At 39.4% G+C, this 15,905-nt stretch overlaps 1 protein-coding gene across 4 annotated transcripts in view; it reads left to right on the top strand.

Moving 5' to 3' along the window:
- The window catches only part of BCL11A (BCL11 transcription factor A), a 222,148-nt gene extending 216,568 nt beyond the window's left edge, over positions 1-5,580 (top strand). For all 4 annotated transcript variants that reach the window (XM_087883296.1, XM_087883295.1, XM_087883294.1 and 1 more), the window contains one exon: positions 1,410-5,580. In XM_087883296.1, the coding sequence (XP_087739422.1) occupies positions 1,410-1,493 (84 nt within the window). In that variant the 3' untranslated portion in view covers positions 1,494-5,580. The remainder of the gene's footprint in view (positions 1-1,409) is intronic.
- The last annotated feature ends 10,325 nt before the right edge of the window (positions 5,581-15,905 follow it).

The raw sequence follows: 15,905 nt of genomic DNA, 5'->3' as shown, positions 1-15,905 counted from the left end.
CAGTTGGGCTATATGACTTCCGGCTGCAGAATAGCAGTCATATTTGTATGATCCTATATACAAACTGCATATCAATGTTTGCATAACATTAGTGCTGAAGTAATTTTTTTTCTGTGCAGAAATGATAACATCATTATCAGCCCTCAGAATTAGATCACTGAAATTTCATGCTAGAAATGATCTTGAAGAGCCCCTTAAAATCATAAAGAAATGGCTTGTCTTTATCAGAGCTACCAAAGTTTTTCATGTATTTGATCGGAATCATATCCTGTATAATAAGACACTAACACATTGCTGTGATTAACTTTGGGATATGAGAATGTATCATAAGATTGTTCTTTTAATTAAGGAACTGCTATGTGATGTTTAATAAGGGAAGCAGCACACATGATCAGCTATGTCTTTCTGGTGTAGTTTTTGGTATCTTCCAGCATTATGAGTGGAGAACATCCCATGTTTCCAACACATCCAATACATAACCAAGTATCCATCTCAGTGCAATCAATCGGATGATCTTTATGGACAAAGCATCAGATTACAACAGTGTCGTTGGATAAGACCAATCTAGTGGGTGGGGGAAACAGTAAAAGCTTCATCATTTACAAGAACCATAATAATGGACGGAATTCTCCAAATCTGGATTCTACATTCACAGCTTCTACTAAAGTCAGCAAAGTTTGAAGGGCACAAGCATGTAAGCCCATGTCTCACATCATGGGAGCTGCTAATGGGCTTGGATGTCAGCATTTCTCAAGGAAAAAGTACTGGTTTGATGACAATTTGTGTTGTCATGAGATTATGCTATGTGTTAGGGTAGATTTAAAAGCCCTGATCCAGCAAAGGAGATTCAGGTATGAATAGCAATAGCACTTAGACTTATATACCACTTTATAGTTCTTTATAGCACTTTTTAAGAGGTTTACAAAGTCAGCAGATTGCCCCCAACAATATGGGCTCTCATTTTACTCTCCTTGGAAGGATGGAAGGCTGAGTCAACCTTGAACTGGTTGGGATCGAACTGGCAAAAGTTAGGACACTTAGCCTGGAACTCTGTATTCTAACAACTGTGCCACCACCACTCCATGAATGCAGGCTTCTTTGTGGTGAATCCATATGCATAAACCACAAAATGCACTCTGGCCCATAAAAGAGGTTGAATGTGTCTCTTCACAAAATTGACCAATGGCCATATTGATCTGTGATCTTTTGTTGAGTGACTAGGTACATATGCTGGATTGGGGCACTGTATTTTTCAGTTTAGGTAATATAGGAGATTGTTAACTTGGGAGGTGCAAGGTGATCAAATAAAGTGTGCTGCATCCTCTTAATTGTAAACACAAATGCTTTGACTTTCGGTCCATATTACACCTTTCTTTTTTCCCTCCTCTGTCCCCATTTTTTTTTTCTAGGTTGGCGTAGCGCCCAGGGAACTCCCGATGTGTGGCAAATTCCGGATGGAAGCTCAAGGACGCTTAAATTCTGAGAGAATTTGAAACGCAATGGGGATTTGCGCCACGTATGTGACATCCAAGTGGGGTTGGCTGTTTGGTTAGTTTCGTGATGCTACCTGACTGAACAGCATCAAAAGCAGGATCTTTCCAGACACCCCTCTGCTGCCTGTCCAGAAGACTTTCTATTTATATATTTTTAACAAAATAGCAAAACCACATCATTGGGGAAAAATCTTTCATCAAGGGCTTTCTTATATATATCTATATTCCTTTTATTTGACAATCTTGTATGCCATTTTCTTTCTAGAATGGCAATAGGAAAGCCACCTAAAAATAATAGAGTGATCCAATAAACAAAGAGTTATTAAATCAAAACCTTTTACTCAGGCACATCTACATTTCTCATTTATGATGTCCAAAGCCTGAAAGAACACACATTTTAAAAACCTTTAAAGTTCAGGAAGGCTTTTTCCCTGGACCTTTGAACTTCTACATGTGTCACAGGGCAGACTAGTTGAGTTGGGGTGGGCACCCTATGGGTTGCATGTGACTCCCGAGTCCACTTTTTGCAATTCACTGAGTCTGTCAAGATCATACAATCAACATTTGGTGGGAACTACCAAATAATGATGATGCCAATTCTCAATGAGAAATACATAAAAATAGGTGTATTAATTTCTGATGGATTTAATGCACTGATCAAATTTTATCCTTCCCAGCCCCTCCCACCAACAGAAAATCTTTCTTCTCTGGTGATGCTATTATGTTACTGCACAATCCACTGCAGCTGTAGTAACCATGGTCCTTGGCCATGGAAAAGTTGCAAGACTTGGACAGATTAATTTTATGAGGTCTGGTTCAATATAAAATAATTTATTTGGCTTTACTTACTACAGCATAAAGAGATAGCTCTCTTTTTAAAGTATATGCTGAATATTTCAAGGCCAATTTTAGGAATATCTGACTGAAACTTTTTATCCACTTTGTTTAACACCTATTCTTCACTAATGGAGAATGCAGAAGGGAGACCACAGTAAACACGAACTCTTGCAGCAACATCTAACATAGCCAATGCTTGCAATGACATAATGGTGTGCCAGCTGATGTCACACGTGGAACAACTGCTCCCATTGATTTCTGCTGGTTTATTTTGTGCATACTAGTAGCCAAAACTCAATGTAAAAGCAACAGATGTCATAGTGCAACATGTCTTCCCTAACTAGTAGAAGTGGAATACTATTATTTAGCCCTTCGGAAGTTTTAATCAAGTGCCTGTTAGTTAAATATGATCAAACATGAAGTCCAATCATGGAAATGGCCATCTTCTTTTCACAGAATATGTCCCAGTGTTTCTTAAGGGAATATTGAAATTGTAACTCCCTTTAGAATGCTTTTCCTCCTTCCAGTGAAGCCCCATAGCTTTGCTTTTCTCATAAGATACATGCTATAAGTTGTTTGAACAAGAAGAGATTTAAAGAGAAGCAGAAAGCTGGCAGGAGCAGCCACTGCATGGAAGCGGGTTCTTTGCGTGAATTGGTATGAGCAGACAACTAGTGTCCTCTAAATATTTTTTATTATAATTCCCACCATCGTTTGCTGATAGGAAATTCCAAAACATTTGGCAGAAGCAATTTGCCTACCCTTGTTGAAAAATTAATAGATGGACAGAAATAAAATGGGCTTGGAATCTGAGAATTTGAAGAGAGACTTTTAAACAACTAATTCAACTCCCTGTGATGTAAGAAATTAAGAGCCAAAGTAACACCTGCAGATTATTTTCCCGTCCTCTTATCTGGAGGCCTCCAATGAAGCAGAACCACTAACCTTCCAGATGCTTGGTTCCATTATCAAGCTTCTCTTGAAGACAAGAAGTTTTTACTAGTGTAGAACTGAAATCTGTCATCCTCCATGATAAGTCTGTTGTGCTGCCTTGACCAGCATGAAATATATCTTTTCTATCTTCTTTTGATAGTCCTTAAGCTTTGAATTCCAGTGATTAATTACAAATCATTGATCCCTATCATTGATCCAGTAATTTTGGTATCCTATGCCATATTGACAGGCAACATCTCTTGGCATTTCAGAAATCTCTCTTAACTTTATCTGGAGATCCTCCCAAATTACGACTTCAAAATTAATAAATTTTGTTTGCTCTTGGTTATAGCCGCTTGGTACATGTTTACTCCATGCCTAGGATCTACAAAGAATCTGGATTGAGTACTGGAGGAAGAAGCAAGGAATTTTGTATCCTCAAATCTTATTTTCCTGCAACTAATTTTTCCACAGAGGGCAACTCTTTTTCAAAGGACAAGTGAAGCTGGGTCATTACTACTATTTTTTTTCCTGCAACCTAAATTAATTGGGGAAAGGATAGTTCTGACAGATGATAAAATAGCACATGGAGTCTAGAGAAGGATAGACACATAATTCTTTTCATCTTGAAAAACTATTAGGACTTTCTATGCTTTCTCTGTACCAGTTCCAAACTGACACACAATTTCTCTTGGGATAGGGATTTGTGCGTAAAACAGGTTTACAGCAATCCATACCATTGCTAAATTTGTGGTTGCTTTAAAAAAAAATAGGCAGGAGAAAGAGGTTAATCATTGCTGATGCCATTCTCCTGATTTGACGAGGGCCATTGGCAGTTGTTCTTTATATTAGGAGGTTCCCATTGGTAACAAAAAGAGTTCTCTACTGATGCAAATAGTAACACCAGGGATTTGCTATTCAACCTTGTGCTGATTCAAACTTCTTACGTCTTAAAGGTCAAATAGATTGGATTCAAACTTTTAAACCAATCTGAAAAATGAATTTGAGTCAACTGTGGTATTCAATTTCAAAGTTAAATTTATAGAACCATTTCCAAATTAAATCTCTGGATTAAATACACTCTGGATAGTGTATTTGCACAGCTCCAATAGCTGTGTTTTGGGAGCCAGTTACATTGGTTGATAACCTGGTGAACCTCAACATAATTGTTTACAACATAGGCCTAAAAGACACCCCATAGTTTAAAAAAATTCTGGAGAGAAGAAAATTCTCTAAAAATACATGTGGCACAAATATTGCCCTTTCTGGAAGTGATTTTTTTGAGCCCATCCACTGTTTTTGAACCAAACTTGTAGAGAGAATGGAGATGAAATTTTAACAGTCCTCCAACACAAGACCTATAAGTTAGGAGTGATATACGAGTGTTAGAATATGTGAACACAGAGTATGCTGGGAAAAGATACTGTGCCCCCACCCCCCATCACCAACAGTCTCCAGTATGTATATCTGAAAGATCTGAAATGGATGTTTTAGGTATTCAGCTGAACATGTTTACAGTGTCTGCATGATCAGGAACTTTCTTTATCAAAATTTCTGCTAGTGAAAGCTTTATAATTAAGTTCAACTAATATGCTACACCTCCATTTCAGATCATCCAGATAAATAAGGAGATGTCACAGCAGGGGAAATGAGGCTGCAATATGTTTCTTGTTATCATCCATGCTTGTAAGTTTTTAGTGTCAGAGGAGGGCTTGGGATGTGCACAGGATTTATATATGCCCTCACTCAAAAATTTGTATATGCATGGGTTGCTAAGCCAGGTTTGTGAATGTAACTGATCGTTGCCCCAATTGGGGGGAGGTAAAGGAGTCTGGTTGGTTTATACTGAGCCAGCTCATTGGTTTATGTTGATTACTGTCAATGCTATGCTAAGTGGCTGTGTTTCTCCTCCAGAGGTCCAATCTGCTAACCCTTTTAACTGAAAGTACCAAGAACTGAACTATGAGCCATGTGACTAGCCATGTGACTCTAAATTATCATAAGTTTTAAAATCTACTTTTCCAGATCAAACCAGAAACAACTTATATTTTCACATCCTACAATTTACAGCTCTAGACAGCATATGTTTGCAGAAGTATTGAAAATCATTATTACAATTCCATATTCTAGTCATCACATTGATATTCTTGCCTAATTCTGTGTGGGATTTCCAACTGTCTTAATTTATTATTTGTGTGCAACTAAGTGATGCTTATTGTGATGTATTGCTTTTCTGTTGCTTAAGTATGTATTTTGGGGGACAATGGGGTGGGAGGGCTACTTTGTTTGGAAAAATAACAAACAAAATGAAATCTAAGAGGTGTTTGTGTCAGACTGTGATTGTACAACTTGTTCTTTGGAGGAAAACAAGTGAAAGAAAATTAATATACTTCTTAGAGTCCCTCTCTATTTTATCAAGGAAGCTAAAACTGTTCAAGGAAAATAAATACTAAAGTAGCAAAAAGTTTTCACTGAGATAAGAAATACTAGTTTAGACACCCCCATATGGAAATTTGATTATATTAGTAACCTAAAACCTTGGGGTTTGAATAGAGGGATGAAAGGAAACAATCACATAATTCTTATGAGCCTGAATGAAACTGGACAACATGGAAGGAATGGTCTGGAAAATGAAACTATTGGTGCTGGAATGACCTACATACTTTAATTGATGCCAATTGACTTACATATTCTGGACCAAATCATTGATGTAGCTGGAGAGATTCTGTGACACCCAAAGTTACTTTTAAATATTTGAAATAAGCCAAGCCATATGCTACAGAGAGGACAACTTCCCTTTCCTGATTTAATGCCCCATTTGCCTTAAGTAAGGTTTTTAATCACTGCCTTAGAAATGAATTGAATCCTGTTTTAGGAGAGCAATGTGGACAACAATTCCCAATAGGTCTTTCCCACATAGACCACTACATTAGCAGAATTCCATTAAAAAAGAAAGGTGAGTGGAAATCACATGGGAAGGAATATATCAAGGCAGTTTCCAGATCCACTTTCTCATACAAGCATGTTTTTTTCCACGTTACTTTACCTACACAACTTTACTTTACCTACACAACTAGCTAACTAGAGCAATGTGGAATGAAGCTATAGAACTCTAATCCAAGTCAATTCTAAATTTAGAAAAATACATGAGAAATTTAATGAGACACATCGGTCTTGCAACATGTATCAAGGCATGGTTAAGCTCATCACGTTAAAAGAGTGGAAACGCAATTTAACTAGTTACACTGAACATTATTGAAAGGTTTTGTTTTCATTAGAAAATCAGTTTGGGTCACAACTGCCCAAACAAGAAAAAGCACAGTAAATATGCAAAAAGAAGAAAAAAGAAAGAAGTACTTTAACATTGACAAGATTTTATTACATGTCAAGTTCTTAAGTCATCATGTTTTCCCTTTTTAATAGCAGTCACATATTGTTGCATCTTAGGTCCCAAATATCTATTTCATTTCCCCAAAATTGGTCAGTTTGCAAAAAGGTTCAGAAAGATTAAATAAAAATAAATTGGAAGCCCCCCCATCCCGCAATATACCACCACCACTGTATGTCTTTGATTAAATTACCTTGGTTCTAGAATCCTTGTCTCTACATGCAGTAACTGAGTCTCTTAGCAATAAAATATAGCAAAGGTTAACCTGTTTGTGACACTTTCCTTTCCCGCCCCCCCGACCTTAAAAATTGCATTGATTAAGTCATTACAAGCTGTTGGCGGGTTGATATAATTTTTATAGGATGCTAATAGAACAGAGCAGACCGCTCATTAAAACACACTGATTTCAGTTGCTCACAAGGAATTGCCAGAACGAGAACTTGAAAGATACAGAGCCATACAGAGTCTTCTGCCAGCTTCACATTGGAACTTGTTGGATAACCTGAATACCTAATAAGTCTTGAAACCTGATGGTTAGAATATTTAGTTCTGAATGTGCTGAGTGGTCATTAACATCAGGGAAAATTGAAATGAGTTCCTTCCTTGGTTTTTTTTTAATATTCTGCTTAACGTGCCATTTATCAAGCACTCATGGATTTTAAAGTGAGTCCTTACTTTGTTAGAATTTGGCATGCTAGAATTTTATGGCAGGTACTTTTCCCCAATGAGAGGGAGGCCTCTTCCCTTGAGGGATGTTTTGCAACTTCAGAAATATAAAGACTGTCACTACCTTTCTCATCATTCAAGTGGATAACATCCACGCCATTGGCCCTCATTATATGCCATAATCTCTCCAATTTATAGACCCACAGACCACTGTGGAAGCCACTTCCATGCTTCTGCAGCTCCACTCTAAAGTAGCCTTGCTGGCACTATTGTCACATGTGAGAAGGGACCATAACACCTTAAAAACCATTCATCTTATTGCACAGAAACACAGGACATCACTCTGAGGACTAACATGATTTTGCAACAAGTACTTTTCTGAGGTCTCAACAAATTCGGGTACCAGGAACTGGCCAGGTGGACCTGAAGGTATTGGTCCCAGTTTCCAGAAGAACATATAAGAATCACAAGGTCTCAAATCCATGCATACCACAAATATGCAATATTTGCAATAGCTCATAAGCAGACAAAGCCGGAACTAGAGTTTTTGCACCACAGTCTGTGACCTGGAATGACAAGGAAGTCCCAGAGTAGAAATAAAGACTGGTACATAGATACTGGTGTTTCAGGGTTCATCTGATTAGTTTCTTGGGCTGTGTAGTATCATGAATTGTTAAATGTCCATATTGATTGGAACTACTGAGAGATATAGCTCAGCAACATCTACAACTGTCCATACTTTACTGATTTTAAAGATGGGACAGCATATTCTTGAAATATGGCTGTCCAAAGACAAAGACATACATTTATAATCTCTAAGTAACATTTCGTGCTTTGGAATAAAAGTTCCATATGTGAAATACTTATAAAAGCTTTTCCCTGCCTAAATTATAGATGTTGCAGAGGATGGAACAGAGAAGCTGGCAGTTTTGAGGATGAAGCCAAGAAACCACCTCCCACAGTTCTTTTGTATGTTTCTTTTTTTTTTTTAAGGAGATCATAATGCAAAGCCACAAACCATCTATAGGAAAATCTAAAATGCAAACACTTCTATAACATTGCAAAATGTATTCACATATTGTGTAAAGCCTAATATTGTTTGAATAATAAGCCCTAGTTTTACTCATTATAATGAACACAGTTCATTACAATTTTTTTCCAAAATTTTCTTGATGAAAGGTGTTTTATCTGAAATGCTTTTGAATCTGAGACACCGTCTCCTCCTTGTGGGAAATGTCCTCTTATTTTTTGTTGAGCTTAAAGGCTCCAGTCAGTGCATCTGATTCTACAAGAACTTTATCAGAAACATTAAAAAGGAACAATGATAAAAAGAACTGCCTGCCACCTTAACCAATAACTCTGTAGTCTTGCAAACAATCAAAGCTATTACTGGTGGGATGAAAACAATAGGAAGGGGAGAATGGTTGCATGGATGCCATAGGGACTTTTCATCTTACTCACTTGTCCTACTCTCAATCCTGAATTATTCCAGAAATGGTTTCCCCTCCACTTTTTGACTTTTTAAAAAATCTATAGTAAGGGGACAAAGACCTTTGTCCTGTTTGTTCAGAAGCCAGACCTTAGATGCAGGACTCCCATGAATTAATGACAGTTGGCATGCAAGTCTGAAGCTTGTACATTAACACACCTTTATGGAATAGGATTCAATAATTCAATAGTTTTTGAGTGAGAATATTGTGTGCTTGCTCAAAAAATGTGTCTCCAGAATCTTCCAGAATGTCTCTCTGCTTGTTAGGCTTGAAGGAAAAATTTCTGTGAGAGACATGGAGTCACCAGCACTGAGATTCATTAGACAAAGTTCTACATCACCAGCACCAGAATTGACAATACAAGACCTCACAGGGACCAATACTGGCATCAGTATCTCCTTTGGCATCACCAATTCTCTTGCTCCTCTGCAGTTACTTTCTTTTGTAGATCCTTTCTGCAAAAGGGAAAAATGTGGTCATGCCGAAAATGAGGCACTGCTCTCCAACATAACATTTGTTTCCAAACTGACTCTTGAATGCTTTTTTTGCCATTATTCCCACCTGCCCCAGGGGTGGAAGGAACAAGGGAGCAAGCTTCCTCACCAGATGCCTTCTGGGAAATGGATGGTTTGTGACAGTACACAGGTTCACATGGAACCCAATCAATACACTTCAGTGAAGTACATCAATCAGTTCATAATGGCAAAAGAGCTAGTGGAAGCAAGTCACTGATCAGGTTGGCTGCTTCATTTTTACAGAGGCAGCTTCTGTAAAATTCACTTTTGCCAAAACAAAGCAGCAAAAGTGCCCCATTCAACAAACAAGAAATAGAATGCTGCAACTATTAGTGAAGGTGCTTTGGTGAACATTGGGCTAAAGCTTTCACTGAAACAAATAGATGGGGAACTCATTAAATTTGCAGATGACACAAAGCTTTCAGGAATAGCCAACACTCCAGAAGATAGGCTTAAGACTCAGAAGGATCTTGACAGACTTGAACATTGGGCGCTATCTAACAACATGAAATTCAATGGTGAAAAAAGTAAGGTTCTACATTTAGGCAAGAAAAAACAAATGCACAGGTACAGTATAGGTCCGTGATGGCGAACGCAGAACCCTCTCTCTGGGCACGTGCATCATCGCCAGCTGCTCTCTACTGGGTTCCGGTGCACGCATGTGTGCCAGCCAGCTGACCTTCTCAGGTGTGTGATGGAACCCAGAAGAACAACTGGCCGCCGCGTGCATGTGCTTCGACCAGCTGTTCTCTTTCGGGCTCTGGTGTTCCGGCATGCACATGTGCACTCCAGTTTTAGCACTCAGTGCTGAAAATGTTAGTGGTCACTGGTATAGGTGGTACCTTGCTCAATAGTAGTAACTGTGTGAGAGATCTTGAAATCCTAGTGGACAATCACTTAAATATGAGCCAGCAGTGTGCTACAGCTGCCAAAAAAGCTAACCCAGTTCTAGGCTGAATAAACAGGGATGGAATCAAGATCACGTGAAACGGGTGGATTCTACTTACCTTTACTTCTGGTTCACAACAGGAGCGCGTGGAAGCTTCTGTGCATGCACAGATCATCAAATATGGCGGGTGGACAGAGCCTCCCACCACTTTTACTACCAGTTTGCAAGAACCGGACAGAACCGGGAGCAACCCACCACTGATGTGAAGTGTTAATACCACTTTATAATGCCTTGGTAAGGCCACGCTTGGAATACTGCATCCAGTTTTGGTCACCATGATGTAAAAAAGATGTTGAGACTCTAAAAAGAGTGCAGAAAAGAGCAACAGATGATTAGGGGATTGGAGGCTAAAATATAAAGAATGGTTGCTGGAATTGGGTATGTCTAGTTTAATGCAAAGAAGGACTAGGGGTGACATGATAGCAGTGTTCCGATAGCTCAGGGGCTGCCACAAAGAAGAGGGAGTCAAGCTATTCTCCAAAGCACCTGAGGGTAGGACAAGAAGCAATGGATGGGAACTAATCAAGGAGAGAAGCAACTTAGAACTAAGGAGAAATTTCCTGACAGAACAATTAATCAGGGGAACTATTTGCCTCCAGAAGTTGTGAATTCTCCAACACTGGAAGTTTTTAAGAAGATGTTAGATAACCATTTGTCTGAAGTGGTGTAGGGTTTCCTGCCTGTGCACAGGGTTGGACTAGAAGACCTTCACATTCCCTTCCAACTCCTATTCTATTCTATTCTATTCTATTCTATTCTATTCTATTCTATTCTATTCTATTCTATTCTATTCTATTCTATTCTATTCTATTCCATTCCATTCCATTCCATTCCATTCCATTCCATTCTAAATTAGCTAAAGATTTGCGGGCCAGACAAGCTAGCATGGCAGCTATTTTTTGAGTAGGCATGTCTTCACATAGCAGCCATTTTGTAATACAGACCAGGCATGCTGTAAACATTCCAACTGCACCCAATTTTTTGCCTGCTTTGTCCAGCTTTTTACTGTCCTCTTCAAGTTAAGCTCTCCCTTCAATGGATGTATTATTTTTAAAAGAGAAAAAGAGCAAGTGAGCAAGCAAAAGGAAAAAAAATAAGCAGACAAAGGAAATTACCAAGATTGTACTGCTAGTGCTCAGGATATCATTGAGAAATAAAAACAAAGTATGTTAAGTTATGTTAACAAGGTAGGAAAGGATTGGAATATCTGAGCTAAGTGCCAAAAACCTTCAATCGAGCCTTCTAGAGTTCAGATCTTTCTACTTTCTTACATTTCTTGGTCTGAAAGGCCATAAAAGTAAAAATCCATGTGTCAACCATGGAGGTCAGCCCATGTGGTGTCCAGTCTGGCCTAAAAATCAAAACCCTAAAAACGGAAAGCAAGATCTCACACTGTAATGTTTGCAGGTAGCAGTGGATTAAGTGGCAGACACAATCATTCATCTCATCACCAGGGGTGGGTTCTACTTACCTTTACTACCGGTTCGCAACAGGGCAATGCGTGCATGCTCACTTTCCTCGCACGCGCGTGTGCTCTTCTGCCCATGCGCAGAAGCGTTCTGATGACGTCAGGGTCAGTGAGTGGAGCCTCCCGCCGGTTTTACTATCGGTTCTATAGAACCAGTGCGAACCGGGGGCAACTCACCACTGCTCATCACAGTCTTTCCCGCTAAGGCAAGACATCTTTGACCATCAAACATTTCTAAATTTGCATCTATGCCTACATTCTTAGATTATATAAATATATGCCCTCCTATGGCAATACATTTCTTCTATTTTGGTGATGTGTGTAATTGGACAGATGTTCTCCTATGGAAGGTGCCTTGCTGTTGTTCCAGAACCAAAATGTTCAGGGAGGATGTGTCTATTAAAGCCTACAATTAGAAATAAGCCATGATAGGAAAAACAAACAAACAAACAGGTCTTCTAGGCTCAACAATAGTCTGCTTAAAGTCAGCCAATTATTGTTTTAGTTTGCAAGTAGTAAAACTGTTATATTTTCACTATCTCCAATTCATTCAAAGCCAGAACATTAAGACCATAGGCACATTTCTATCTTTTTGAGTAATGCTTGCAGACAACGACCCGTCAATCAATATTTGCCTTTTCTGACCAATAGCTGAGCACGAAGAACTATCAGCCAGTCAATGCTCACCTGTCAGACTTCTTGCACTGACTGAGATCTATAATTCTTCACACATCTTTTCTTCCTGTTCACAAAAGTAGAAGAGAAGGCACTGCTAGTGTTTCTACTGGTGCTAAGACAATATATTTCTTTTGCTTTCCCAACACCTAATACTGGTGTGCCAGCAATTCTGCATTAGGTAAAGGTTCCCCTTGCATATATGTGCTAGTCATTCCCAACTCTAGGGGGTGGTGCTCATCTCCGTTTCAAAGCCGAAGAGCCAGCGCTCTCTGAAGACATCTCCGTGGTCATGTGGCTGGCATAACTAAATGCCAAAAGCACACGGAACGCTGTTACCTTCCCACCAAAGGTGGTCCCTAGTTTTCTCTACTTGCATTTTTTTACGTGCTTTTGAACAGCTAGATTGGCAGAAGCTGAGACAAGTAACAGGAGCTCACCCCGTTATGCGGCACTAGGGATTCGAACCTCTAACTGCCAACCTTTTGATCGACAAGCTCAGCTTCTTAGCCCTGAGCCACTACATCCCTTTTAATTCTGCATTGGAACTCTGTTATTTAATCATGCCAGCTTGATTGGGATTGATGACCCCATTTCTCTGGTGGGACCTAAGGAGCCAGGAGCCAAGAATCTCTACTAAGGGTGTGCAGACATTTCCTTAAGCCCAAGCCTTTTTGAAGGATTGCAGATCACATGGAATCTCTCAACTGCTTCCACCTCTTTCTCCTTCTCCTCCTCCTCCTCCTCCCCCCCTCCAAATATACCATGGATAGTCCATTTGCAAGTTGATTTATTTCACATTTTGGGAAGGAAGTAGAATTAAATAGAAATGTAAGTTTAGGAATAGCCTTTTAACATAAATAAAACATCTCCTTCCCAAATGCAAGAAAAACCAGACCTGTGTTTCCATGACAGAGCCCTGCTCAATTCTGTCATCATCACTTTGCCTACTGGTGCCCTTTGCATCTCTCCCCTCCACCTCCTGCTGCTCTGGCCAGCAAAACATTGATTGCCTCTGGCTTAGTATTATATATAAATGTAGCTCATCTACTAGAAAAGTGTTGTGGTGGGAGTTGACATTTTGCATAGTTTGAAATACAAGTGTAGAAATTACAGAAAAATCATTGTTTTAAAAGTCTAAATTAAGGTTTTAAAATGCATCAGAATTAAAAGTTTTACAATTTAATCATGTCTTTTATCTATGGCATAAATCCTCTTATCTCTTGACATCATACAGAGACATTCCCTACAGCTCTGGAATTTTCCCTCCTGGTGATTTGCCAAATTTCTGACTCAGCAAATGAATGCATTCCAAAACCTTGGGGTAGGTTTGGGGGGCATTGGTGAAGATGAGAAGAAGATACAGCTCTGGTGGCAAGGATGATGAGCATTTCTCATTTCGCACATTTTTTTATTTTCTTTTTTAAAAAAATTCTTTTAATTGCACATTATTACTCATTAATACCTGTTGCCACATAAATTTATGTGGCTCCCTTCCTTAATACATCACAAAGCTAGCTGAAACCAACCTGCATTCTTCTTGTTCTTGTTCTTGTTCTTGTTCTTGTTCTTGTTCTTGTTCTCCTCCTCCTCCTCCTCCTCCTCCTCCTCCTCCTCCTCCTCCTCCTCCTCCTCCTCCTCCTCCTCCTCCTCCTCCTCCTCCTCCTCCTCCTTCTTTTTACTTCTGTTGAACTTGACACACCCCAAACATGCAGAAAACACCATGGCCCAATTGGTGCTCACTGTTAGCTGAATATCAGGAGAAGGCAAAGGGAATTCAATCCCTTTAAGAAGGCAAAGGGAATTCAATCAATGTCCTACCCTTACCGCTATCATTCATCCAAGAGTAACAAAAATTACTTAAAACACAAAAGGTTACTGAAATAAACTGCTATTTCCCCCTCCATCCATGGTTTCCATTCATGGTATTTGGATAATTGGGGAAATTACTGAGTGGCTGTTGCAATGTGAATTTGGAGCTCATTTTGTACTAGCACACAGTGTGATTTTCTGCAGTGTTAAAATGGGATGAGTTAACACCATTGCCTGCCCAGATCCCATCACAAGTACTTAAGTTTCCTCCTCACATTATTTTGAAGCTGGAAAATCAGGATTGTAACTTGCACAAGGTGAAGTCTAAGTAAGTCCAGCATTCAGCTCCCATCCACATCATTCAATGGGGGAGTAGCCGGGTGGCAGCAGGGGATGAGGAATATAGGCCAAGAAGTTGGAGCAGAGGTTCTGATCCCTATTTCGCCACACAATACCGGTTATATAGAAAGATAAATGCCTGCAACTTTTGAAATAACTTTTGAAAGTAGATGTTTTGCAACTAAGCACACCATCAGGATGTTCACATAAACAGCCTTCATACAAAGAGTTGTATATATTATTGATCTATCTGGTCACATGGAGCACACATAAGAATCACTCTGTCACACTTAATAAAGAATTAAATCTGTGTACATGCAGGGGACGTGGTGGCTCAGTGGCTAAGACGCTGAGCTTGTCGATCGAAAGGTCAGCAGTTCAGCAGTTCGAATCACTAGTGCTGCGTAATGGGGTGAGCTCCCGTTACTTGTCCCAGCTTCTGCCAACCTTGCAGTTTGAAAGCACATAAAAAATGCCAGTAGAAAAATAGGGACCACCTTTGGTGGGAAGGTAACAGTGTTCCGTGCACCTTTGGCATTTAGTCATGCTGGCCACATAACCATGGAGACTTCAGACAGCGCTGGCTCTTCGGCTTTGAAACGGAGATGAGCACCGCCCCCTAGAGTCAGGAATGACTAGCACATATGTGCAAGAGGAACCTTTACCTTTACCTTTTACATGCAGGGGAGCCCATTAACAGAACTTTGTACACCTATGTCACCGTGTGCCCAGGATACTGAATGAACAGGACATAGGAGCAACAGGAGCTGGAAGATGGAGTGAATTATGAAACAGCATGGGAGGAAAGGCTAAACCTCCTCCATTAAAGCCTTGACTCCAGAAGGGTTAGGTATAATAGTTTGAAATGTGTCTGATCAATTTCTAAATAGTTTATGGGCCCATTCCCAAACATAATTCAAACTACTGAAATGTATCTTTAAAACTCTTCACCTGTTGGGATTTGGTTATCCAAAAAGTGTTTACTTCCATGAAACAGGTCCTCCTCCCAAGAAACACAACAGGTAATGACAATGTTGCAGGGGCAACTGTTTAGTGGCGCCACCTTATTTATAGATTCCTAGACTCTGGCAAATTCCTTTATATTTTCCCAAGCTTTTAGTTGTTAACATCATGTTGATTTTATCACAGCTGTTTTATGTACTATGTAATATTGTTGGAAATACTATTAGAATTATTTGTAATTGTGTAACTTTGCATGAATTTTGGGAATGCTTGTACTGAAGGGTGGCCCAGTAATTTAATAAACAAATATAGTTCTTTATTTAGATGACAATATTGTTGGTGATGATGGTAATAGTCTATGTATCTTATTGCACCCT

This window comes from Pantherophis guttatus, chromosome 1, assembly GCF_059756535.1.
Source record: "Pantherophis guttatus breed Tessera chromosome 1, ASM5975653v1, whole genome shotgun sequence".
Taxonomy (NCBI): Eukaryota; Metazoa; Chordata; class Lepidosauria; order Squamata; family Colubridae; genus Pantherophis; species Pantherophis guttatus.
This window is presented reverse-complemented; position numbering and strand designations above follow the sequence as displayed.